At 41.7% G+C, this 26,056-nt stretch overlaps 1 protein-coding gene across 2 annotated transcripts in view; it reads right to left on the bottom strand.

The window, feature by feature from the left end:
• Positions 1-1,922: 1,922 nt before the first annotated feature.
• The window catches only part of RDX (radixin), a 101,189-nt gene continuing 77,055 nt past the window's right edge, over positions 1,923-26,056 (bottom strand). Inside the window, exons 15-17 of one of the 2 annotated variants that reach the window (XM_070425956.1) lie at positions 19,887-19,939; positions 5,270-5,363; positions 1,923-3,171 (exon numbers count right to left, since the gene is read on the bottom strand). In XM_070425956.1, the coding sequence (XP_070282057.1) occupies positions 5,308-5,363; positions 19,887-19,939 (109 nt within the window). In that variant the 3' untranslated portion in view covers positions 1,923-3,171; positions 5,270-5,307. The remainder of the gene's footprint in view (positions 3,172-5,269; positions 5,364-19,886; positions 19,940-26,056) is intronic. The other variant, XM_070425957.1, reaches the window with a different exon arrangement.

Raw genomic sequence — 26,056 nt, 5'->3', positions numbered from 1 at the left:
TCCAGCGGCCGGGCTCACAGCCTGTTCTGCGCGGGGGGGGGGCCTTAACACAAGTGAGAACCATGTGCTCATCAGTGGGGAATTACAGCAAAATAAAAGCAGGTGGAGGCCATGGGCCTTGGTGGCTGATGGAGCTAGTACTGGAGAGCGCGGGCTCACCCCTGCAACTAGCTTCCTGTGTGGAGGGCCCGGGCCTGCCTCTGTGAAACTAAGCTCTGGGGGAGCAGCCTGCAGACCTCGGCTCCACGGGGGAGAGAGGAGGGCTGGCCCACCCCTCCCCACACTCGCCTGTCAAGCGCCGCATCCCACCTGCTGGGAGGGGGCTGAGGGCGGCTGGAGGGCGGGAGCCAGTGCTGACCCGCCTTGTGTCCGCCCTGAAGGAGGGAAACGTCCCATCCACGTGCTCCCTTGGGTGGGTGCGGTTGTCCCTGATGGGAAGGGTGCGTTTCCCCCTCTCGGTGGCCACCCTCCCTCAGCTCTGTCTGTTGACCTGCACTGAAGTCCACTCTTTCCAAGGGCCAGGGGTGCTCTTCGGGGGGCCTTGGGGGGGCTGGGCGGCCCAGGAAGAGAAGTGGACTCTTATTTTGAGGTTTCAGTATCCACCGGTTTGTCCTGGTGACAAGTGCGGACGGCAGTCCTGCTGCCTGCCCTCACGGAAGGTACCCCAAGAAGAAATCCAGTGGATGGATGTGCACAGGGAAAGCCCAATAGATGGTCTCCCAGAGGGGGCTGGCCTGGTGCTGCTCTGACTTGTTCTTTTCATGCATCTTGGTACCTGAAAACCAGTGGCCGTCACACCTGTGTCCTGCCTCTCCGTTGCCCATGTTGGCCATCCCATGACCTTCCTTTTTAGCGTTAAAAAGTATGCCTCTCCCTCCCCATTCCCACAGGAGGAGAGACTCAAGGAACAAGAACCTTAGAAATCATTGACTCCAAACACTTCGTGTTCCAGCAACGAATTAGAGGCCCGGAGAGCGGGAGTGACGTGTCCCGGTTTAACCTCTAATTAGTGGCAGAACCACAGCCCACATCCAGGTTTAACGCCACAGGCTGCACGCCCTCAGCTCCGCAGACAAGCTCATGAACCGTTGCTGATACAGCATTACCCACAGTGGGCTCATCCTGTACCACACTATCACCAGCAGCAACTGGTTCTTTGTCATGTATCTTTTTTTATTTTTTATTTTAAATATATTTTTATTGATTTCAGAGAGGAAGGGAGAGGGAGAGAGAGAAACATCAATGATGAGAGAGAATCATTGATCCGCTGCCTTCTGCACACCCCCCACCGGGGATTGAGCCCGCAACCGGGGAATGTGCCCTTGACTGGAATCGAACCTGGGACCCTTTGGTCCTCAAGCCGAGGCTCTATCCACTGAGCAAAACCAGCCAGGGCTGTCATGTATCTTTTAAAATGATTTCTCCCTGTGGCACCAGTCCTGCCAGAAACGTCCGTGTAGAGGAGGGTGTGTCCCTCGGACGTTTGCTGTGGAAGGCGGCAGCCCACACTGTGCCACTTTATCTTTGGACCCTGAGCCTCGGGTCTATTAAAAGGTGAAAGTGAGACTAGACCTGGCTTGATGGATCCTTCAGATAGTTATCTGATCAGTGGCTCTAAGGGCTCAACCAGGTGACTTCGTCAAGTGCTTCCGGTCTGTATGTTTTAATACATAAGAGGTAGTGTTGCAAGTGCTGCCTCCGGGCCCTGCCCTGGCACACGCCTCTGGCTCCACGGTGCTCCCAGGCCTTGTGGCAGGAGGAGGAGAGACCTGAGAAACAGCAATTTGATAAGAAACCACAACAAAGTGTTTTTTAAGTGATAGCAGTGCCTGCTAACCATAGACTTCAAATAAATTATGAGACTACGTTGGGAACCAATAGTCTTTAATGTTAGACAAACAACATTAGTTCTGCCAAACAAAAAGTTATTATCTTATGCGTCCCCTGTAGGAGGACACTGTTTCTAAAACACCCAGACTCAGTATTCTTGGAAAACATCAGGTTCAGATGGAAAATTCAGTATCGCATTGTGACATGAGTCAGCTATTTTTGTACTCACTCTTACATCCTTCAAGAATGCATTGTGGGGCCATTATGTGGCAGGTACTTACCTGCTGGGCACAAAGATACCCCTTAAAGACTTTCAGAGAAACTACACAAAATCTGCCAATGTGATATTGAATTTTCCATCTCTGTAGTTTCTCTGAAAGGCTTTAATGGGTATCCTTGTGCCCAGCAGGTAAGCACCTGCCACATGATGGCCATGCAATGCATTCTTGGAGGATGTAAGAGTGATTACAAAAATAGCTGACTCATGTCTCAAACTGTCACCCAATCCTCTGAGCTTCAGTCCCGGACATTCAAGCCACCTCGGGGTGCCAGGGATAGTGCCACCTAGTGAATTAATCATGCTGCTTCGTGTCCCAGTTCTGCTACCGGACTCCCCAACCTTCTTTCTCCACACCCGGGCCAACTCAAACTAACACTTTGTGAAATCAGAGAAGGTGAGAACCTGAGATGGGGCAATAGGGCAGGCCCTTGAGAACGCGATATGCGCTGTGCCATCACCATGCAGAATCGAGTGGAAAGCAGTGCCCAGCTGCTGTTAGAATAGATTTATTGCTACATTTATATACAATTATACAAACAGCCCAGACAGGAAGAGGAATGTTGCATCAGTGTCTCCAGATTTCACAGATGGGCGCAAGTAATCAGAGCTGTTGAAAAAGTGGAAAATTCTTGGAAATTCTCTCTCTCTCTCTCTCTCTCTCTCTCCCCGTTCAAGCTAGTCATGCAGAGAAAAAGTGGGCTCTCAGAAGCTGGTGCCTTCCGGCGCGCCTGGGGCACGGTGCTTTGGAGATGGGATGCAGTAGACGCTGGCTCAGGGCTGCCGGGAGCAATGCAGCGTCCTCCAGTCCCGGCCCATCTTTCCAGGTTGTGTCCCTAGGAAAGGCAGCTGAGAGGGGTGTGGAGAGAGAGAGGATAACAAGAAAGGGAAACGAACAGTAAACTGAGATGTGGAGAGAACCCTCTGTAAGAGCCCTGGTTTCAGGACATGTGCCCATCCAGCTGAGACTCTGGCTTTGGGTGGGGGGTATTCACATTCAGAACATCAGACATGTCTTGGTAAGTCTGTATCCCAAAGCTCGCCATATGTCAGATGCCAGGGACCTGCATGAAGACATAGAAAGGGAACAGGAAAGTTAAGTAAGAAAGAAGACAATGAGACAAATATTACCATAATAGGGTTGAAATGGGCACGAGACCCTGAAAACCTTTCCACAGGTCATAAGTAGCAGTTAGCTGGTTGCGTTCACTGTTGAATTACGAAGGCGAATGGATGCAATGCCATGACGTACAGATTGCTCCCAGTGGGGTGGGCCACAGACTCTGCCCTCTGAGCTCAGCCAGGCTAGAATGATGTTTGGGAACCTAACATAGATCTTGCAACCTGCAGGTCCAGAATCTGGATGTGGATATGAGATCCCGGTATAAACACACTTCCTTTCACGTCAGTCATATAAACCTTTGTGACATGAATCACCAGAGAGGTCGCAGAGCAGCCCGGGGGGCATGTGTGCCCAGGGGGTGAGCTCACTGTATTTACACCAGCTCCGTCTTACCCTCGTCAGGCCACTCCCCAACACCGGGGTCCAGGAGAGAGTGTCTTCAGGTCTAACCGCCTCCTGAGCTGAAATCAGCCTCGTGCTCAGAGAAAGGACAAGGCCTGCAGGTTGCGAGCAAGAAGCCTGTGGGCCTGAATACACCAGGCTGCAGGGCATCCTACCGCTGGAGAAACCACCAGCTCTAGCTTGCCTGTGCCTTTAGATGGCCCCCTGATTTCTCACCACCACAATCCCACAGGCCACAAAAAGGCAGGATGAGAGTTTGGTGGAGAAAGCCCAAAGTCTGGAGGAGAAGGACCAGAAAATCACTGAGAAGTCCCTGTCTTTTTTCTTGGGTCAGTAACATTATGATCACTTGTGGAGGGAGGGCCCCAGCACTTCTGAGGCTGCCCACTCTGTGCCAATTCTGTGATCCTTTGATAAATTCATCTCTGGATAACTCCAAATCTCTGTCATTTGATCTTGACTTTTCCGGTGAGTCATTCAGAAAATTTACTTTCCTACTTCTGACAGCAACAGGATGGAGTCAAACTCACTTGAAGTCTTTGCTCTAAAAAGCAAAACCATTATCGGATAAAAGTCAGTGAGGAAAAACTGCAAGACATCAGGCAAATTTTAATTTGGGGGATTTTACCAATCACAGACCCTGGGGAGGCTGAATCAGCAAGCTGAAGGAACTCAAGAGAACCATTCAAGATCTACTAGATAAACTGCATCGCTGTGGTTTTATTTAGAAAGGGGTGAGCCAACACAGTGTCTGCCAAAGAAATTAATGAATTGCAAAACAAGCTGCTGTCATGGTAATCACGTTGATCAATGATTTTTAAACATTTCCAAATTGAGATCAATGCATAACAGTAACCTGGCTTATGAACCAGTTCTGGAATTTGTTTACTCAATATGTATGTGTGGCCCTTCATTTTTAAGTATATCTAAATATTTTCTCAAAATAAGAGAAAAACCAACAGCAGCACACAAGTGGCCTATGTGTGAGCTCGCACCATAATACTCCCCATCAAGGGTGTTCCTTCACACCGGTAAGAGAACAGTCTAAAGCAGCCGGTGCAATCAGGCAGCACTTCACCAGGATTATAAGTAAAATCTCAGTTGAATAAACTATCTGGCCCTAGCCTGTGTTTCTCAGTGGTTAGAGCACTGGCCTGCACACGGAAGGGTCATATGTAGGTTTGATTCCTGGCCCTGGTTGGGGCATGTGTGGGAGGCAACCAATCGATATGTCTCTCTCACATTGAAGTCTCTCTCTCTCTCTCTCTCTCTCTCTCTCTCTCTCTCTCTCTCTCTTCCTCCCTCCTTCCCTTACATTCTCTAAAAATCACTGGGAAAAATATCCTCAGGTGAGGATTAACAACAACAAAAATAATAATAAGATAAACTATCTGACCTCAAAATTATTCAATTGGAAGAAGATGTTTTTGACTGGCAAAGAGCCCAAGAGATGTAAATAGCTGAGAAAGATCTGGAAGGGGTGGAATTAGATGCTATAATGGTAGGGTTGCTCTGAGTCAGGTCCTTTGACTGAGAATTCTGATACTGTGGAGTCCTAGCATCTTGGCAGTAGACAGATGTGGCAGGTCTAATGGGAAGGTGGGCTGGCCCTGGCCACAGCTGCTACTAGTACTTACCTAGTGAAGGAGGGAGCCTTCTTCCTGTTACATTTGCTTTATGCTGTTTTGGCAAGAACGGATCTGGAAGAATGCGTACAGTTTGGGTCCCCACCTTTCAAAAGAGACATCAAGAGGTTAGAAAGCATTTAGCAAAAGAACACAGAAGGAAGCTAAGTAGTATGGAATGCCAGGAGGACGGGTCACCCTGGATTGGGGAGGGCCTCTTGGTAACCAAATTGCCCATGTAATCTCCTTCTTAATCTTTTTTCCAATCCACTTATGAATCTCCCATTATTACAATATAAAAATAAAAACATTAAATCTTCCTTTTAAATAGATGTTAGAATTCTAACAGTTGCAGCAACTCTACACAAACTAGTCCGTTTCACAAAAATAATGGATCTCAAAGCCATAAACATCAAAGCTTTGTATTAAAATACTGTTTGAGAGTGAGTGTATATGTTATCTGCAGTTCTCTTGGTTAGCGGGCACTTTTAAAATGTTTTTTAAGCCGAAACCGGTTTGGCTCAGTGGATAGAGTGTCAGCCTTTGGACTGAAAGGTCCCAGGTTCGATTCTGGTCAAGGGCATGTACCTGGGTTTCGGGCACGTCCCCAGTAGGAGATGTGCAGGAGGCAGCTGATCGATGTTTCTCTCTCATCGATGTTTCTCTCATCAATGTTTCTAACTCTCTATCTCTCTCCCTTCTTCTCTGTAAAAAATCAATAAAATATATTTAAAAAATAAATAAATAAATAAAAATAAAATGTTTTTTAAGCACCAATCAGACTTACGGACCCAAGATACTCTGTGGGGCCTACTTTGAAGTCAACAGTTGCTACCCTGGAATAAGCAAATGCTCCCTAGCCTCAACCTGCCAACTAAAAGCCTGGTGTGGGGGAAGACAAACAAACAATAAAAGCAACCTCTCCTGCGGCCATGTCGGCTCAGGAGATCAGGGTCAGCCCTCCTTTCTCTGGTCTGTCTTCTCCAGCTGGCTCGCCAGCCATTCTCAGATACAGCCCTGAGACACCAGGACAGTCACAGTTAACTCCACAAAGCAACTGCTACCCCAGCCACAGGGAGCCCAGTGCCAGCCCTCTGGGTGGGAAGAGCATTGCTCACAGTATTTTCATGCTTAGGGTTAAACAAGTAGAAAGTCAGCGACTGGCGATTTCTATCTTATAAATCAGTTATGTGCCACAAGAGCACCTGCGGTGGGCTGTTGCCCATGGAAACCATGCTATAGAGGGCAGTTCGGTTGCCAGGCAGTGTAACCCATAATGAAAAACTGAGTTATTGCAGTAAAATGCAAATTTGTCCGGGCCAGTAATAAAGGAAGATAGAAACAATGAAACATATTAACACTATTATAATTTTTCTTTGATACTTTGGCTTAATGTTAAACTGGGCAAAATTAATTAGATGACTAAGTAGTGCTGGAAATTTAAGAACATTTTAAAGGGACTTTGAAGTATTTTGAGGATTTGGAAGGTTAGCAGAGCTGGCACTTTATCATATCAAATGTCATTTAAAAAGGTATTACTGTATTTTTCCTCAGTCACCATGATTAACTGTAACTGAGGTTGATTTATGCTCATAACTGAGGAATGAAGGAAGAAAGAGCAAAGGAAGGAAATGTGAATGATTTACATGGACATCAAGAGAAAGGAGAGTGAAGTGGATAAATGTAAGGTACCAGAAAGAAAACAGAATACAGTGATAACCCAGGAAACTCCATTTCCTTGAGAAGAAAGGTGAATATCAAGTCCGAAATTTCCAAAGTTTGCCACCAGATGGCGCCATGAGACTAAAACTACTTGGTTTGAAGGGGAGTGATGGGGAGATACACACAAATCAGAGGAGTAGAATATTCTCAGCACAGGGGCTCAGGATTGGAGGAGCGCCAAGCCATAGGTTAGATCCTATATCAGGTGAGCCCAGGCCCGAAAACTTGGTTTAATAGTAGAAAATCTACTTATCTGATCCAGTAAATTACAAACAAAAAGCACATACACATGATCTCACTATACACAAGACGTGACATTTGACAAATTTTAAACCTTTTTATTTAAAAAAAAAAAACACAGCTCACAAACGAAATGAAACAAAAAACCTCCAGCAGAACAGGCAAATGTATATAACAGGACGTTTCATTAACCCGATAAAGGGCATGTACCGAACACCCACAGCAAACGTAGTGGCTAATGTTGGAAAAGTTAGAAGCATTCCTCTTAAATCAGAAATGAGAGGCCACTTATGTCGAACATTGTACTGAATGCTTCCGTCAATTCGAAAAGATAAGGAAAAGAAGTCAATGTTCTATGGATTGCGAAAGACTGACAACTGTCATTATTTGCAGGAGATGACTATTCTTGTAGAAAGCCCCAACGATTTCACAACGGCTTAGAAACAATAAGAGTTAAGCAAGGTTCCTGAATATAAGCAAACAATCTATTTCATTTCTACACACCAGCCACCAGGAGTTTTAAAATGTAACTCTTAAAAGATAGTAAAGAATGAGATGCTTAATAATAAACCTAACAAAAAATATATTATCTTAATGGAAAATGTTAAACTTTACTGAAAGGCATTAAGGGAGACATCAATAAGTAGAGCAAATTAACATATTCATGACCAGGAATATTTAATATTAAACAGATGTAACTTCCTCCCAAATTAGTCTATTAATACATCTCAAACCAAAAGTCTTTTTTTTCTCATACACTTTAGGAATTCTAAAATTTATGTAGAAGAACAAAGAGCCCAAACTAACCAGGAGTTATTAACAAAACAAGCTGGAGAGACTTTTAAAGAAAGCTCTGTCAGTCATTAGGGCTCATAGAAAGCTAAGGATACAGGAACTAAGACAGAATGGTATGGACACAGGTGTAGACAAGTTGGCCGTGGTACAGAGACTATCCATGTGCTCCCTTGACACAGGTAAGAAATGGCAATGCCATCGGTAGGGGAGGGGTGGACTGCCAAAGTATTAAGACACTAGTCATCCAGACAGAAAACAATGTATTCACACTTCACACCATAAACAAAAGTTATTTCTAGCTGGACTAAAGACTCAAGAGTAAGAACACGGAAACTTTTAGAAGAAATTTTTTTAAACTCAATACTTTTAGAAGAAAATATAGAAGACATCTTCATGACCTCAAAGAAGAGAATTTTCTAAACAAGATACCCATCAAAAAAATCTCCCCAAATCACAAGGGCAAAATTTTCTAAATTAAGCTACAATAAAATTTAAAACTTTTATCCATAATAAAAATGTGAAAAGAGAAGGCACAGCAAGAAAGGAAATAGCTGTAAAAATTCAAATGTCAAAATATTAAATCAGCCAGGCCAGTGTGGCTCAGTGATTCAGTGTAGGCCCATGAACAAGAAGTCATAGGTTCTGCCCTGACCGGTTTGGCTCAATGGATAGAGCATCGGCCTGCGGGCTGAAGGGTCCCAGGTTCGATTCCAGTCAAGGGCATGTATCTTGGTTGCAGGCACATCCCCAGTAGGGGGTGTGCAGGAGACAGCTGATCGATGTTTCTCATCGATATTTCTGACTCTCTATCCCTCTCCCTTCCTCTCTATAAAAAAATCAATAAAATATATTTTTAAAAAAGTCATAGGTTCAAGGTTCGATTCCTGGTTAGGGCATGTGCCCAGGTTTCAGGCTCCATTCCCAGAAGGGAGTGTGCAGGAGGCAGCCGATCAATGATTCTCTCTCATCATCGATGTTTCTAACCCTCTCTCCCTCTCCCTCTCTCTGAAACCAATAAAAACATATTAAGAAATAAAAACTGGTACAAGGTATCTATTACATATATAATTACATGTTTTCATAATATATACTATACATAATAATATATATTCCTTTATTTATAATTCTCCTAGGTACACATCTTTCCCCAACACTGTTGTAAAACAATCTCTAGTTCTTAGGTGTTTAAAACAGAAATTGATGGCAGAAAAATACTAAAATAGATGGGGAAGTTATACATTTGGTTCAAATTACCTTTGGCCGCGAACTATTAGAATTTTGGATTCTCACAGAAATCATCGAGGCAGCAAAGTCAATAGTTACTCTAGGGCCACTGAGTAGAGGCCACCTGTTGTTCCCACAGTGCTGGGCACCCTCAGCTCTAAACCAGAGGTTCTCAAAGTGCTAGCCCAGAACAGCAGCTGCCTCACCTGCTTAAAATGCAAGTGCTTGGGCCCCACGTGGATGTACTGAACCAGAAAATCAGGGTGCGGGACCTCAGCCTGCATTTTAGCAAACTCTCAGGTGATCCTGATGCAAGCCAGTTTGAGAATCACTACTGGAAGTTTTTTGTGTGTGTTTTTTAAATATATATATATATATTTTTACTTCAGAGAGGGAAAGATAGAGACATCAATAATGAGAGAGAATCATTGGTCAGCTGCCTCTTGCACACCCCCTACTGGGGATCGAGCCTGCAACCTAGGGATGTGCTCTGACTGGGAATCGAACCGTGATCTCCTCAACCACTGAGCCACTGAGGCCGGGCTGCTTTGTTTTTTATTTCTTTCTCCATCAACATTCATCCCCTCTATGCCCTCTTCCACCTCCACCCTGGAAGTTTTTCTAATGTGTAAGGAAACCTCTTCATTCCAACAAAACAAGACCCCCCTGATCAGAACTATGGAGAGCTGAGAAAAGCAGACCATGGCCTTGGGAAAAACATGACTGTTTTATAACACCTCCAATGCAGGGTCAGCAACTGTAGCTCATGGACCAAATTTGCTCCCCACCTGTTTTTGTAGAGACTGTATTTTTTTTAAGTTGATTTCAGAGAGGAAGGGAGAGATAGAAATATCAATGATGAGAGAGAATCATTGATCAGCTGCCTCCTGCACACCCCACACTGGGGATCAAGCTTGCAACCCAGGCCTGTGCCCTGACCAGGAATTGCACCGTGACCGCCTGGTTCATAGGTTGATGCTCAACCACTGAGCCATGCCGGCCAGGTGAGACCGTAATTTTTTAAATTTAATCCAAAGACAAATATTTCATAACAGGTGAAAATTAATTACAATGCAGATTTCAGTGTCTGTAAATAGTCTTATTGGCAGGCAGCCAGCGGCATTCATTACATATGCCCATAGCTGCTTTTGTACTAAAACAGCAACGTGTGTAGTTGCAACAGACAATTTGGCCTACGATGTTGAAAACCTTTAATATCGGCACCTTTACAGAAAAGGTTTGCCAACTTCTGCTTTAATTTGATTATGACCCTATCAATCTAAAAGCAAAATATAGGCATGTTGATTTTTATTTTAAAAATGCAATTTTCATTTTAATTCTACAGACAAAAACATCTATCAGCTTAAAACATAATAAAAATAATTAAATCAGACCCATTTTTATCTACAAAGTAAATTAAATAACCCTATATAGAGCATCGGGGAAATGTCATTAATTATGCTTTCTCTCCTCAAATATTCTAATACTTGAACTGGCGGTGGGTTTTCATGAAGAGCTCTACACATTTAGTGCTGAAAGCTAACTCAGCCTCCTCCCACCCCCACCCTCGGGTGCTTCATTTAAACTGCAAGCTCTCTCCGTGCTGCACGCGGACTTCTTTCCCGGGCCTCACACTGTGACCACCGCCCTCCTTTTCCTGACGCCCTAGCCTTGCTCCCTCTGATCCTCGGCCTCTTGAACATTTCCAGGCCAAGTTCATATCGCATCACTAAAGACCTGCTCACTGAATTCCTGAAATGTTTTATTCAACACCTATTGGGTGGCCGAAAAATCCCATTTTTATCCATATCCATCTTTACTTCTGGAATTTCATCTTCCTCTAGGTTTCTAAGATCCCTGAGCAGAGACCCTTTTGATTTTGAGGGCTTCCGCACTCATAAGAAAAGGATGCTGTCTCACAAGAGTAGTTCATATATTTCAACTGTACATCTTTAAGCTACACTCCCCTTTCCTTGAAAATGAGGCATTAACCCTTAACAGGTTGGTGTCACTAGCCCCACACAACATAGTTGAAGGAGCCTGGGCTTCAGTGTGCTGGGGTTGAGTCTCCAGCTGTTACTCTATATGCAACTTAATATTTAAAGTCCTTCTTTGCCCTCTACATTAATGGGTGCATTCCCTTTGAGTGACGCAGACGAGCACCCGCCAAAGGGCACTGTCATGGACTCAGATCTCAATTGGAAAGGTAGTTAGTGTTTCATGGTCAAAGGACATGGGCCTCCAATTCCAAGAAAACCAAAGCCAGATGTAGACCCGGCCACTACGGTTGCCTTTGGGGCTTTTACTGAACTGTAAAGTGGGAAAATGCAGGGAGACCTGCAGCATTCATGGCATCTTTGTGTGGCTTAGGAAAAGGTACCCCTTCCTCCAGGCAGATGCAGCTCTGTCGTCCTGGGTACACGCTTGTGGAGTGGAGCACCCACTAAACTTGTACTTCTGTCCTGCACTTCTGCCCCTATACTGCAGTGAGCTCCTGGGGTCTGGCTCCCTTCCAACCTCACTCACACACCCTCTCCTACGGGTTCATTCAGCTCTGGACATACTGCCCTCTTTTCTGTTCCCTGAACAAGTCAAGCCCTCTCTTGCCTACAGTCTTTGCACATGCTGTTCCCTCTACCCGGAATGCTTTCAAGTGAAAATTGCAAATTGGTGTCGAGCTGGCCGCTCCTGGCAAGCAGCTACATTCTTTGGCTTGCAAAACATTTTTTAAATAAATGAATCTTATATAATAAAAGGGTAATATGCAAATTGACCATAATGGCAGAATGACCAGGAACAACTGGTCGCTATGATACACACTGACCACCAGGGGGCAGATGCTCAACACAGGAGCTGTCCCCTGGTGGTCAGTGCACTCCCACAGGGGGAGCTCTGCTCAGCCACAAGCCGGGCTGACGGCTGTGAGTGCAGCCGCGGTGGCAGGAGCCTCTCCCGCTTCCTTGATAGTGCTAAGGATATCCAACTGCAGCTTAGACCCGCTTCCCGTGGGGAGTGGGCCTAAGCCGTCGGTCACACATCCCCCAAGGGATCTCGGGCTGCCAGAGGGATGTCTGACTGCCAGCTTAGGCCCGATCCCCAGGGGAGCGGGCCTAAACCAGCAGGTGGACATCCCCTGAGGGGTCCCAAACTGTGAGAGGGTGCAAGCCAGATTGAGGGACCCCCTCCTCCAAGTGCACAAATTTTCGTACACTAGGCCTCTAGTAAATAAATAAAAGCTAACATAAAATTTGGGAAATTTCAGATAAAACTACATTTCAATTTAAATATCTAAAGCATTATTCTTTAAATGCTTTTTTTTAAAAGCCATGTTGGCTTATCTTAGGAAATAAAAAGGTGCAGCAACTGCGCCTGAGGAGCTGGGCCGTCCAGACAGGCGTGAGGCCTGGCTGCAGCCCCACAGGCCCAGGGCAGCCATGGCCCCTGGCACTGCATCACCATCGTGATTTAAATAAAAGAGGAGTCCCTAGCTGATTTTCTCAGTGGATAGAGCATCAGCCTGTGGACTGAAGGGTCTCAGGTTCAATTCTGGTCAAGGGCACATGCCTGGATTGTGGACTCGATCCCCAGTATGGGGCGTGGAGGAGGCAGCCGATCAATCATTCTCTCTCATCATTGATGTTTCTATCTCTCTCTCCCTCTCCCTCTGAAATCAATAAAAATATATTTAAAAAATAAAGCAGAGGACCTAGCCATCTCTTCTTCCACTTATATGCCACCTTCTCACAGACTTTTTGTGATCTTCCCACCCCAAATTACCATTCCTGTATTTTCCCCAACTCAGTCCCTTGTTTCTTTCATATCAACTTGTGTGAATTTGCTGTTTTACAGGTCAAAAATGGTTCAATATTGGCAATTTCACGATTTGATCTAATACAATTTTAAACTTTTATTTTGCTTTCCTATAGGTAACTAAGCCCATTGGGATAAGGATTAAGTCTTAGTTGCTGTTATATTCTCAATGACTAGGACTTACTGAGCACCTGGCAGATCTGAGGCACTGAAATATTTGGATGAATAAGTGAAAGGACTCTCCCCACCAAAAGCTTTTCAGCAGCCCCAGAACATTCATGACATGCATTTTCCTGGCGTGAGATCTCTAGAATTAGCCCACGTTAACAGTGGGCTTTCCCGACCACAGTCCAGAGCAGTCCTACCACTCCTCGCCTGCCCACTCGGCGCTGGAGCTGACTCTAGTCCGACTCCGTCAGCCTCGGCTCACAGAGCTGATGCCCCTGGTCCTGGTGCTGGAAATTACTCCCAAAGTGTGATTTTTCCTGGAGCGCCTGTGCAAACCAGCACTGAGGTCAGGGCTGCACAGACACCTACATGTCCCTCAGCCCTGCAACAAGCTGGGGAAATGACACTTGTTCCTGAGGTGAATGCTGACAATTACAACAGCCTCAGAGATGTCAGCAAGAGGTGGGTGGCTCCCCTGACCTTCATGTGCAGGCTCTTGTTTGCTTGCCTTGTCACACTTAACTCTCCTGTTTCCTCCTCTACACTACGCCTGCTTTTAAAAATTACCTATGAATCCTCAGGACCTAACTTTAGGCACTTAATGGTAAGTGAATGGGTAAAATTATTTGAATGGATTAAATCATGCAAGTGCCACACAGCGCATCCCTAGAAGGCAAATACGGGGGCATTTTTATTTCGTAGGTATAATCCCAGGGACGTGAGCAGGGGTGAGGGGTGGGGTTCATGCTGGAGTGCCAGCTTCCGACAGAGGACACCCCTAGAAAGAGGGTTTTCCTGTTCTTTGCATAGGTTTGTGGGAAACGCTTGGAGAAAACACTGCAGTTACTAGTAAGCTAAGTAAAAACTTCTAATGCCAAGAAAGTGCTTTTTCAATGTTGCTAAAACATGGGCACATTTTAAATACTGTATTAAGCCTTATTTTCTGGCACTGGGGGGTGGTGGGGGATCACACAGGCTAGCCACCTCTCTGTCCAGTAATTCTGTGCAGTCCTCCCCGCTGTGGTCCTCGCCATCCTTTCCTGGACCAGATCACCCCTCTTGCTCTGGCGGGACACACACGGTGGTGCGCACCAAGATTCTGTATTCAGCCGTTTCCTCACAGGGTCCCGGGGGGAATTTCATCGGACACCATCAGCATTCCAAACTAAGTGTCCGAGGAAATAGCAGCCCATCCACACCTGCTTCCCGCATGATTTCCTGGTGTTCCACTGTGCCCTCTTCTGAATCTCAAACTTTATATTTCTTCAGTATAGACTGGCAGGTGGACTACTCTAGGTCTGTGTGTGCCTTGATGTGTTTATATATATAGTTCCTTCTGTCTGGAGTCTTCCTATCTTTGCCCCTGACAAGAACAACTTGTCCTTAAAGACTTGGTCTAGGGATCACCTCCTCCAGGAAGTCTCCCTGGAGCCCTCCAGCAAGACTAGGTAGGTGCCTTCCTTCTGAGATCCCGGAACCCACTCATCCCATTTATTTAACAAGAAATACTATCTACCATGTGCCAGGCATTGGTGGCTCTAGCACTGAGCACATACTGCACAAAAAAGCAAAACTCCTACCCTCACGGAGCTTGCCTTCTAGTGTGAGGAGACAGGCAATAAACCACACAAATAGGTAAAATATGTTAATGATAAGCTATAGAGAAAAATAATGAAAGCAACTGGGCAGAGGATACCGGGCAAGGTACACTTTTAAACAGGGCAGTAAGGGAAGGCCACATGGAAGCAGAATCCCGCAGTTGGCATAAAAGTATCTGGGGGGAAAGGCATCCCAGCTGAGGGAACAGGAACACTGGCTAAAGAACGAACCAGGAAGCCGCCGGCTTCAAGGAGAGAAGGGGAAACGGCAGATGAGGCCCCAGCGACAGGCCAGACTGTTCGGCTCTGCCTGGCCATCGAGAAGGATGAGGCTACTGCTCTTGCTGGGAAACCTGGAGGAATTTGTGAAGCGATGGGATCAGATGGACCTTTTTAAGGCACTTAGACTGTAGAAAGCAAATCAGAAATCAAGAAAACCCAGCAGAAGGCTCTCATGGGAGGGTGATCGCTGTGGAGGAGGATGAAGTGGCCATATTCTGGATATACTGTATATTTTGAATGTCGGGCCAATAGTTTAGGGTTGGGTTGGATGTGGGTTAGAAGAGGAAAAATAAGAGTAAACAAATTTTAGGCCTGATTCACTGAAAAAAATGGACTTGCCATTCATCGGCTGATGCATGGGCAAGCTGTGAGGGGTAGAATTCTTGAGTTTGGATTGACATAGTAAGTATGAGATGATTATTAGATATCAAAGTGGAAAGTTCAGGTAGATACAAGCCCCAAGTTCAGGGGCCAAGTCTGACTGGAGGCTCACGGATGGAAGGAACACCGGAGAAGGTCACTAAGAGAGCCAAGTGTAGACCTGGGCCTTGGAGCACCCCCATAGTAACAGGTTGAGAAAGGAACCCCATTTATCCATAAAATGCAAACACAAATTATGTTTACTGGGCATAAACCGTAAACTGTTTACTGCTCTGGACAGACCCCACACTTAAGGCCTGGCACACATTCTAATAACATGCAGAGCAAGACCTTCCACGAGTCACAAGTAAAATCTCTAAAAGGCAAACAGAAGACATTAAAAATGGAATCCAGAGGACTTGGGTACACACATGAGTATCCATAATACTGACAGACGTACAAAAATATTATGAAAAACAAATGACAGAAGTTACTATTTATTAAAACTTTTAATATGCCAAGCTGTAAACAAAGTATTTCATGTATTTTATTACAATCAGTGCTCACAAGATCACAATTGTTACTCTCACTTAAGAGACAAGGAAATTGAGGTTCCGAATGGCTGAGTGGCTTCCCCAGGTCACGCGGAGAGTGAGTGGCTGGGCCTTTTGAACACAAATGTGGGACTCCACACCCACGCGATTACTGTCCATTATGCTACCTCACTTCTACCCCGAACTCTCTCTGAATGCCAATCAGACAGGCTATGCATCTAATGTGCTCTGAACTGATAAAACCTAGGGCTCAGGATCTTTGGTAAAACAACCAGAACGTGTGCTGCAGCAGCAGGAGAATGTGGGCAAGATCCTTAAACCCTCGCTGGGGAGAGCCAGGGTACATAGCTTGACTACTGACAGTATCTGAGCTTTTCTAGAAAAACTGCAGAAACAGAGGGGCACTGGGCAGCTGAAAGGGCACCAGAGGATGGTGAATTCTGAGCCTCTCATATATCAGCTTCGGGTTCAGTGTGAATCTTGGGAAGGGGAGAGGGAAACTGTACACCACTGAAATGGATGTTTCTTCCGATTAACATGAGATAGCATTAGAACTTCTGAAACAAATCTAGGCTATCTGTGGCCCAAGAAAATCATTTGAGAACTTAGCCAAAGTTAAATACGAGAGCTAGTTTACAGACACAAAAGAAAGCCCTGAAATCAAAGGACACTTTAACTTCAGGAAGAAGAATTACAGTACTACATTGAATGAAAAGATGATGCATATGTTCAGCCGGTGTGGCTCAGTGGTGGAGCATCAACCCATAAACCAGGAGGTCACAGTTCGATTCCCAGTCAGGGTACATGCCTGGATTGCAGGCTTGATCCCCAGTAGGGAGAGTGCAGGAGGCAGCCGATCAATGATTCCCTCTCATCATTGATGTTTCTCTCCCTCTCCCTTCCTGTCTGAAATCAATAAAAACATATTTTAAAAAGAAAAGAGCCCTAACCGATTTGGCTCAGTGGATAGAGCGTCGGCCTATGGACTGAAGGGTCCCAGGTTCGATTCTGGTCAAGGGCATGTACCTTAGTTGCAGGCACATCCCCAGTAGGAGGTGTGCAGAAGGCAGCTGGTCGATGTTTCTCTCTCATCGATGTTTCTAACTCTCTATCCCTCTCCCTTCCTCTCTGTACAAAATTAATAAAATATATATATATATATATAAAGAAATGATGTATATTTATTGTAACTTAAAAGATGTTATGTTAAAAAAACTCAAATTGATCTACTTCCTTAAAAATCATCGAAAACAGGCAGAATCAATTTTTTTTCTAAATATTTCTGCTGTCGTTTGGTGGCATGGTGGTGTCTTACATTATGTATTAGCATGTTGAGTAATGGTCTGAGTTTGTCTTTTGCCATTTTAACAAAAGCAGGCAAACGAAAACTCTAATCACTGAGGAAATGGTGGTAAATTAGATTAAAAACTAAAAAGCTACCAAAGTTAGGGGGGATAAATGGTGATGGAAGGAAATTTGACTTGGGGTGGTGAACACACAATACAGTGTACAGATGACGTGTCATAGAATTGTGCACCTGAAACCTGTATAATTTTGTTAACCAGTGTCACCTTAATAAATTCAAGAAAAAAGAAAAAAAAGAATGTAAGCAATAGTGCTTAATAAATTTAAGCCAAAATAAATAGGTATCTGATCCCAAACATAAAAAAAACGCTACCACAGTATACTTAGAAAATCCTACCATACTGATTTGCTTCTTTTTAAAAATAATGTTTTCTGTTATAGAATTTGCAGAAATCAGAATATTAGTTACTGACAGAACTTTTTCACTTGGGCTCTCAAAAATGAAACATGACCACTATAGCTGTGTCAGCTTTTAAGCAAGCCTGACGTACACAGAAATCCAACTTATGAAAAGAATTGTACAATAAGCATACTACTACTTAACTTTTAAATGAAAAAGTACACCCACATCATTTATGTAAAAAACGTCCTATATTTTAGAAATGTGTAAGATGTAGAAAATCTTACATAAACGTAACCTATTCACTGACTAAAAAGCAATTTCTTAAGAGGATAAAACACAAGCAGTGTTTGTATAAGAACATATCAGTCTTCCTTGTAACAGAAAAGGCTTGGTCAAAACGTAAATGTTCAGGGGGAAAAAGGAGACATATGCAATACTTTACACATAAATGCTCATCAGAAGTTAAGGTGCACATATTTTTGTACTGATATGTAATGATTGCTAAAATACACAGTATTCCCTGAAAGAAGTGCGAAATCATGTTTATAGAATGCCATAACTTATATATGAATAGCAAAAACTACATAGTACATGTATGCTTGTGCGTGTCTAGGTAATCTCCAGAAAGCGGCACAAGCTGAAAACAGTAGCCTCTGGGAGAGCTGGAGACTAGAGGACAGAGAAAGGCTTGTTTTTAAATGTTACCCTATTGCACCTACTGAATTTTGTTTATGTATCATTTTTTTTTGGTAGGCACACTTTTATTAATTATATTTTAAAAGAATTTTAATGATTTCACCAAGTCTTTTGAACTGAGGCTTTAGCCATAAAATATATGACTTAAAGCACCTTCACTATTGGGCAGCTTTGTAATATAATACCAGAAGCCAATGAAAAATATATGCTCCTAAAAATATCTGTCATTTAATACTTTTCTAAGTAAAAAACAACACAATTTTCTTTAGGTGGAAGCTGGAAAATAATTTTAATGAGAAAGGAGAAAATTTGGTAATAACTTAATGATTTAATGCTTTAAAAAATCTCCAATTAAAAATATACTTAAAAAAATCCTTAGCTCCTGGGAGCAGTCCTGTCTTTCCCTTCTCCCTCCCTCCACTCCAGAAAAAAAAAAAAAATCCTTAAATAGCCGTTTTCTGATACTTTGCTATGATACAAGCTATTACTACATAAACTTGCAAAAATCCACACAATTAACAATTGGTAGAAGGAAATTCTACCTGTACTGCTTGAGATAATGGATATCCTGCTATGTAAAGTAGAAAAATAATTTGTAGTAAAAAACTGTAAACTTATTGGCAAGTTAAATGCAGTAAACAAGAAAGGCCACTGAGAAACTTTATGTTTCAATGTTGGCTATCCTATATAAAAAAGAGCTAATATGTTAATTAGACCGAACAGCCAGACAACCTTCCAGACGAAGCCGGGGCTGCGAGGGCCGGCCGAGACAGCCAGGGTTGAGAGGGCCGAGCCCCTTGCATGAATTTTGTGCATCGAGCCTCTAGTTCTAATATAAACCATTATCTATCAAGTTGCTCATATTCAAGACTCCATTATAAGAAAACCACATTTATATTTGATATGAAAGGATATGCAATTTCTTAGTGGCAGACAACTAAGTCAACAAATCTAAAATATTTGCTGGCCTACGTAGTGATGGAGTTATACCTTGTGATGCTCCCCAGCAGCTGTAATTTACAAATGAAGAAAACTTTTTCCAGCCTTATTAGTTAATATCATGCTTATTTGCTAATTAGCACCTACCAAGTGACTTCTCATTTCTCTAACCCCTGAACATTTTATCTCATTTTTTCTTCCAGTATTTCACTATTTTATTTTCTATATCTTAATTTGAGTCCATGTCTCAACTCCCTGACTTAACAACAATTTCCACAATATAGTCACAGGGTCTTATCTATCTCCCATAACTAATAGCCGCTACCCTGTAAGCGTCTGGAAGAATGAATGACTATATGTACTTATGTATTACTCTTGTTACTTTATGAGGGGAAATGCCATGCCGCCTTGTCGTCTCCCATTCAGCATTCCTTTCATAACACTATTAAACTGAAAACTTTTTAAATTTCTAATATTTAAGAACTAAAGCATAATGGTTCAAAAATAAGAGGTGGTAGAGAACATTTTCTTACCTGTACACATACCAGTAATCTGGATGACATACTTGCTTCCAGTCTTCCTAATGCTAGGGAACATTCCAAAAATATTAATGCCAATAATCTCCTCTAAAGATGCAAACCTCCTTTTCTAATGGATACAGTGTCTACATTTGATGCAAAGCCTTTGGCACAGCTGATATCCCCCAAACTCATGATAAATATCCTTAAAACGTCAGCTTGTCTTAGAATGTGATGTGTCCTAGTACATGAAACTATATTATAAACTTTCAGATGATTAGGTTTGGGTTCTAATTCTAGGTTTTATACTGCTTGGTACTCTATTTTTACAAAATGGAGGTATTTTCTCAGGACATTTTAAGAATGCATATAAACTACCAAATAATGATTTTAGTTTGTACCTACCAACAAAAACATTTTCCATACTTATGATCAACTACTTTTAAAAGATATTAATATTCTGGGGTGGGGGGAGGGATGATAGTTTAATCAACTTAAAAGTTCTAAGAAACTAAAATGAGCTACTGTCAAGTACTATCTACATACCTGCAGTAAGTTGTTATATTTTGTAAATCTAGTGGAGGAAAACCATCCACTTGTAACTTAGATTACCAAAATATTCTATTTACCTATATTCAAACACTTTTATAGCCTAAAAATTGAGAAACATATTGTATTAGGAATTATATGGGGAAAATAACAAGAGGAAAAAAAACATGTCATTTGAGCATAAGCAGATGCATCAAATCACACCTCTAGAAAAGCTAAGTTGATGAAGCATGATCACATGTGATCCCCAACTTGAAAACACCTACAGAAATATCCTGTTGCTCAAAGCTGTCAAAGCAAGTGAATAATTAATTGTTCATATATTCTGAGATAATCTTCACTAAGCTGTTTTAGTGAATGTAATTTCTTCATAATGATCTTTTAAGAACGATTTTTCTAACTCCTTAAAAACCCTTCAAGTGTCTTCCAGTCACAACACTATTAGGACCACCTGGGAGCAGAAAGAACACTGATAGAACTGTTGTTGTAAGCATGCTCTGTGTCAACTATAAGCCAGCACTAAAACTTAAAGTACACGGGGTCTGGCATGACATTTTGGGGAAGACAATGCATCTGGAATAGAAGTGTCTGAATCTGACTCCAGAGAAATGTTCTGAAATAATCTAATTCAGAATTATGAACCTGCTTATAAAAGTTAGACAAGAGGGAATAACATCTGGAATTAGAACTCAGAATCCAATCTATTTTTTCTTGGGTGTCTCTCCAGTTCTTTTGTGCCACTGAAGAACCCATCCCCAAAAGGTTGGATGAAAGAATAAAAATGGAGGTCTTAACTGTCCCAGATATTTCCTTTAGGTTCTCAGAAGGTAGTGCTTTAATTGTCGTGACCACAGCCTTTCTTCCGGCTAATCACAGTGCACGCAGTTCTACTAGGCTTTCTTTATTCCCTGAACTTCTTAGTAGACCTTACACAGCAACATGTATGTTCCTTTGGACCTAAGTTTGGAAATTGTTCCCTTCTGTCAGTCAGTCCCAAAGTCACCAGATGTTTGTAAATCAGACCCAAACCACCTCAGCACAGGTTTCAAGGCTCCATAAATCTGACCCAACCCACGCCAGCTCTACCATCGCGTGAGTGCACAGTGACCCCGTCTACTCCAGTCAAGACGGTCTTCTTTTCATCCCTCGACTCTAGCCAGTGTACACCATATCCACCCCGGTCTGCCTCTCTTTAGTAATAAATTTGGCTTCATCAAAATTTAAAATTTTTGTGCATCAGAGGATATTATCAACAGAGTGAAAAGGCAACCCCCAGAATGAGAGGATATTTGCAACTCATATATCTGATAAGGGATTATGATCCAGAAAACATAAAGAACTGCAACTCAGTAACAACAAAAAACAAACTCAATTTAAAAAATGGACAGCCGAACCGGTTTGGCTCAGTGGATAGAGCGTCGGCCTGCGGACTGAAGGGTCCCGGGTTCGATTCCGGTCAGGGGCATGTACCTTGGTTGCGGGCACATCCCCAGTGGGGGGTGTGCAGGAGGCAGCTGATCGATGTTTCTCTCTCATCGATGTTTCTAACTCTCTAGCTCTCTCTCCCTCCCTCTCTGTAAAAAAAATCAATAAAATATATTTAAAATAAACAAATAAATAAATATGGTGAATAAGCACATGAAAAGATTGGTTCAACATCATAGAGAAATGCATCCATGGGAAATGCAATTCAAAACCACAATGACATACCACTTAACCCATTAAAATAGTTATTATCAACAAACTAACAAACATAACAACTGTTGATGAGGATGTGGAGAAACTGGAATGTAGAATGGCACAGCTGTTATGAAAGACGGTATGGCAGCTCCTAAAAAAATTATACACAGCAATTGCATTTGTGGGTGTATGCCCAAAAGAATTGAATGCAAGGACTTGAACAGATATTTATACACCAATGTACACGGTAGCATTGTTGGCAAGTGTTAAAATGTGAAAGCAATCCACATGTCCACTGACTGATGAAAGGATAAACAAAATGCGGTACATAAATACGATGGAATGTATTCAGCCTTAAACAAAACTCTGGTACATGCAATAATAGAAATGAACCCCGAAAACATTACGTTAAGTGGAATAAGTCAGACACAAAAGGACAAATATTATGAGTTCACTTATAAGCGGTACCTAGAATAGTCAAATTCAGAGACAGAAAGTAGAACAGTGGTTACCAGGGACTAAGACCAAGGAGGGATGGGAAGTTAATTAATGGTTAATGAACAGAGATTCTGTTTGGGATGATGGGAAAGTTCTGGAGAGGAGAGTGGTGATGGTTGCAAAAACAAAGTGCCTGTATTAGTATTACTGAACTGTGTACACTTGAAAAATGGTTAAAATTTTCTGTGTATTTTAAATGCAATAAAAAAAATTCAAACCCAAACTTCTAACGCCATCAAACTTCTCAAATACTTATACAGATTATTATTGATTATGATACTTGAATGGTTTATCAACCGGATATAGAACGAATCTTCCTATAGTGTTAGAAAAACTTAAAATTAGGCACTGTTTAAAAGATATCTTTAAATACTGACCAGTGTTTAATATTTGAGCTGTAAAATGAAAAGTAATTTATCAAAGAAAAAGCATACTTGAGAAACTATACTGTGTATTCTTATTCTCTCTCCGTCACTAATTTTCCTCTATTGATCCTCTTTACGTTGTAGTTTCCTTCATCACAAAACTGCATCTTTTATCCAAAATAGCTAAAATTTTAAAGTAACTAATAATATAAATGGAATGATGGCATAGAGATTCAAATGCTAGATGTGAATTATAGACTTTTCAGTATAAACAACAGAAAAGGGAGGAGGATGTATCGCCTTGCAAGTCTAAGGCATTCATGCATTTCCAGGTCTAAAACAGAAGATAAAACATCGTAATGTGTAAAAAACTAAAACGGATATTATGGCATACATTATAAAAATGCAAAAATTTCATATAATAAATCCACGCTTTATCAAAAGGAATTCTTCCAAGGGTTGTCACATAAATCTCAGAAACTCTGATCCCCTATTTACCACTTGGAAGATAGACTGTTGGCTATATTGATTAAGTAAAAATAAACTAAAACCAGTATCACTATTTTTAAGAGCAAACTAAATGACATGCATAAATATCAAAGTACATCTAAATTTTACATGAACATTAAATAAACATAACATACAAATAATAAATTACATGATGGAAGCAACTGACTAGATACAAGCGCGGAGGAATCTGGGCATACAAATAATATGAATCAACAAAATGGTACTGCTATTTTAAAAACAATCCAGTATTTGTAACAGATTAAGGCAAATGGTCTAGGAGCTAATTTAATATTTGAAGTTCCACATTTGAGCAGGGCCATAACAAAGGGTCACAGCCATTCTAACCTGGCTTCTATATCCCAGAACAGAGCTGGTACTTAATGAAAGCATATTGGCTACATGATGATCATTAAATAAAAACCTGAAGCCATGTAGCAGCTAGGGAAGTCCAGAGCCAAACATAAACCTGAATTTAAAAGGTGTGCCACAGGGTAATTATCTCAGTCATGATCTTTGACCTTAAAATTCTGTGGAAAATAGTGATGGATATTTTAACTCCTACAGCAGTGTATGTAACCTGAAATCAGAAAAGTCTCCTATCACAGAGTTTAAGAGAGATCAAAATATTGAGGCAACCAAGCAAGAAGTTATTATTTCCAGAGGGAAAATGGCAGCTCTTAAAATCTTGAGAGATGGACATATTAAGAAGTAGGTCCACTAGGTAAAAATGAGAGTTGATATTATTTAAGTGAAAAAGTCAAGGATGGGAAAGTGATAAGCTTTGATAAAGGAAACGCTATGAGCCAATTTTTCCTGGTTACCAGTGTAGAATGGGAGGAGTCAGATTGCCTTGACATTTTATGAAGTTATCAAAACATCTGCAGAATCCACTGAGCTTTTGAAATGTACCAGAATACTGTCATTCTACATGATAAACCACCTCAGAACATTTGATGCATAATCTTCTAGTTAAAAAAAGTACAGAATAAGAAAATGCTAAAGATCTGTTCACTTAGAACGTAAGAAACTTGTCTACTAGTGTAGTTCCATATTTAAATGTTTTCTCTTATCCTTATTAAAGATATCTAATCAGTTCAGAAAATTAATGCTAAAGGTGGTAATTCCTTATACTTCAACTTTAAGCTTTAGATTTTTAATAAAAACTAATTGGCCCTACCCAGTTTGGCTCAGTGGATAGAGCATCGGTCTGCGGACTCAAGGGTCCCAGGTTCGATTCTTGTCAGGGGCATGTACCTTGGTTGCAGGCACATCCCCAGTAGGGGGTGTGCAGGAGGCAGCTGATCTATGTTTCTCTCTCATCGATGTTTCTAACTCTCTATCCCTCTCCCTTCCTCTCTGTAAAAAATCAACAAAATATATATTTTTAAAAACCAAAAAAAAAAAAAACTAATTGTTCTTATCATACATACAAAGAATGGGAGGCTTTTGGATCCAAAATGTTTTTATCTTCATTGCTAACAAGATCATGATAATGAAAACTGAGAAAGTGGTAAGCATATTTTATTTTTAATCAGAATACTCATATTGAAACTCTTCTAATAATAATTGGGAGTGAGAGTTCCAATTCGTTCGAAGATACTTTGTAAGTGAAAATTCTAATTAAGAAAAATTCTGATTAGGTACAAAGCAAAATCTTGTAAAATTCCCCCTTCTGACAAGATCAGAAGAAATCACTACCCGCCTTTGAGAATAGCAATAAAAAAGTAAGTTAAATATTACTATAGCCTGGCCTGTGTGCTCAGTGGTTGAGCATCAACCTGTGAATGAGGAGGTCACAGTTCGATTCCCGGTCAGGGCACATGCCTGGGTTGCGGTCTTGATCGCCAGGGTGGGGTGTGCAGGCAGACTCCATCCCCAGTGTGGGGTGTGCAGAAGGCAGCTGATCAATGACTCTCTCTCATCACTGATGTTTCTCTCTCTCTCTCCCTCCTTCTCCCTTCCTCTCTGAAATCAATAAAAATATTTTTAAAAAATATTACTATAAACTGAGAAGACATTTGGCTTTTCCTATTTTTACACTTAGCTCTTATTTAAAAATAATCTTTATGTTAAGAATTAGTAAGAAGCTTTTTAAAAAAGTTAACTTCTAGATTTATGGTAATGGCTCTGTAATACTACAAAATAAGAATATGTATTTAAATAGATGTACTTTGTGTTCAGTTCTTTACAGAGTATTAGCATTTTAAGTGAGATTAATTAATGACAATGAATCTATATCTTCCTTAGGAAGAAGGAAACTAAACACTATACAATAAAAGCAATGACTAAAAATCCTAATTTGTTTTATCAAATTATTTGTCAATTTAATTTTTCCACAGAATTAATAAGCACTATTATTTCCATATTAGAATAGGTATAATTTAGGGGAAAGAGTAACTCCATGAGGATTTTGACATTTTTCCTAACCACTTTTCATTTTTAAGATGAGATTATAATTTTCAGGAAATATACCAAAAAAAATCCATGTTAAATAACAACAGTGGACCTTAAAGGCATGAGCTTTTGTCACTTTATTGTTAACCAATGAATGTTATCCAAAATTATAGATGTAACTGTAACTTA

Source organism: Myotis yumanensis, unplaced genomic scaffold, assembly GCF_028538775.1.
Source record: "Myotis yumanensis isolate MYYU_CA2020_CCGP unplaced genomic scaffold, mMyoYum1.0.hap1 SCAF_10, whole genome shotgun sequence".
Lineage (NCBI taxonomy): Eukaryota > Metazoa > Chordata > Mammalia > Chiroptera > Vespertilionidae > Myotis > Myotis yumanensis.
Note: the sequence above shows the minus strand (reverse complement) of the source record. Positions and strands in the feature narration are given on the sequence as shown.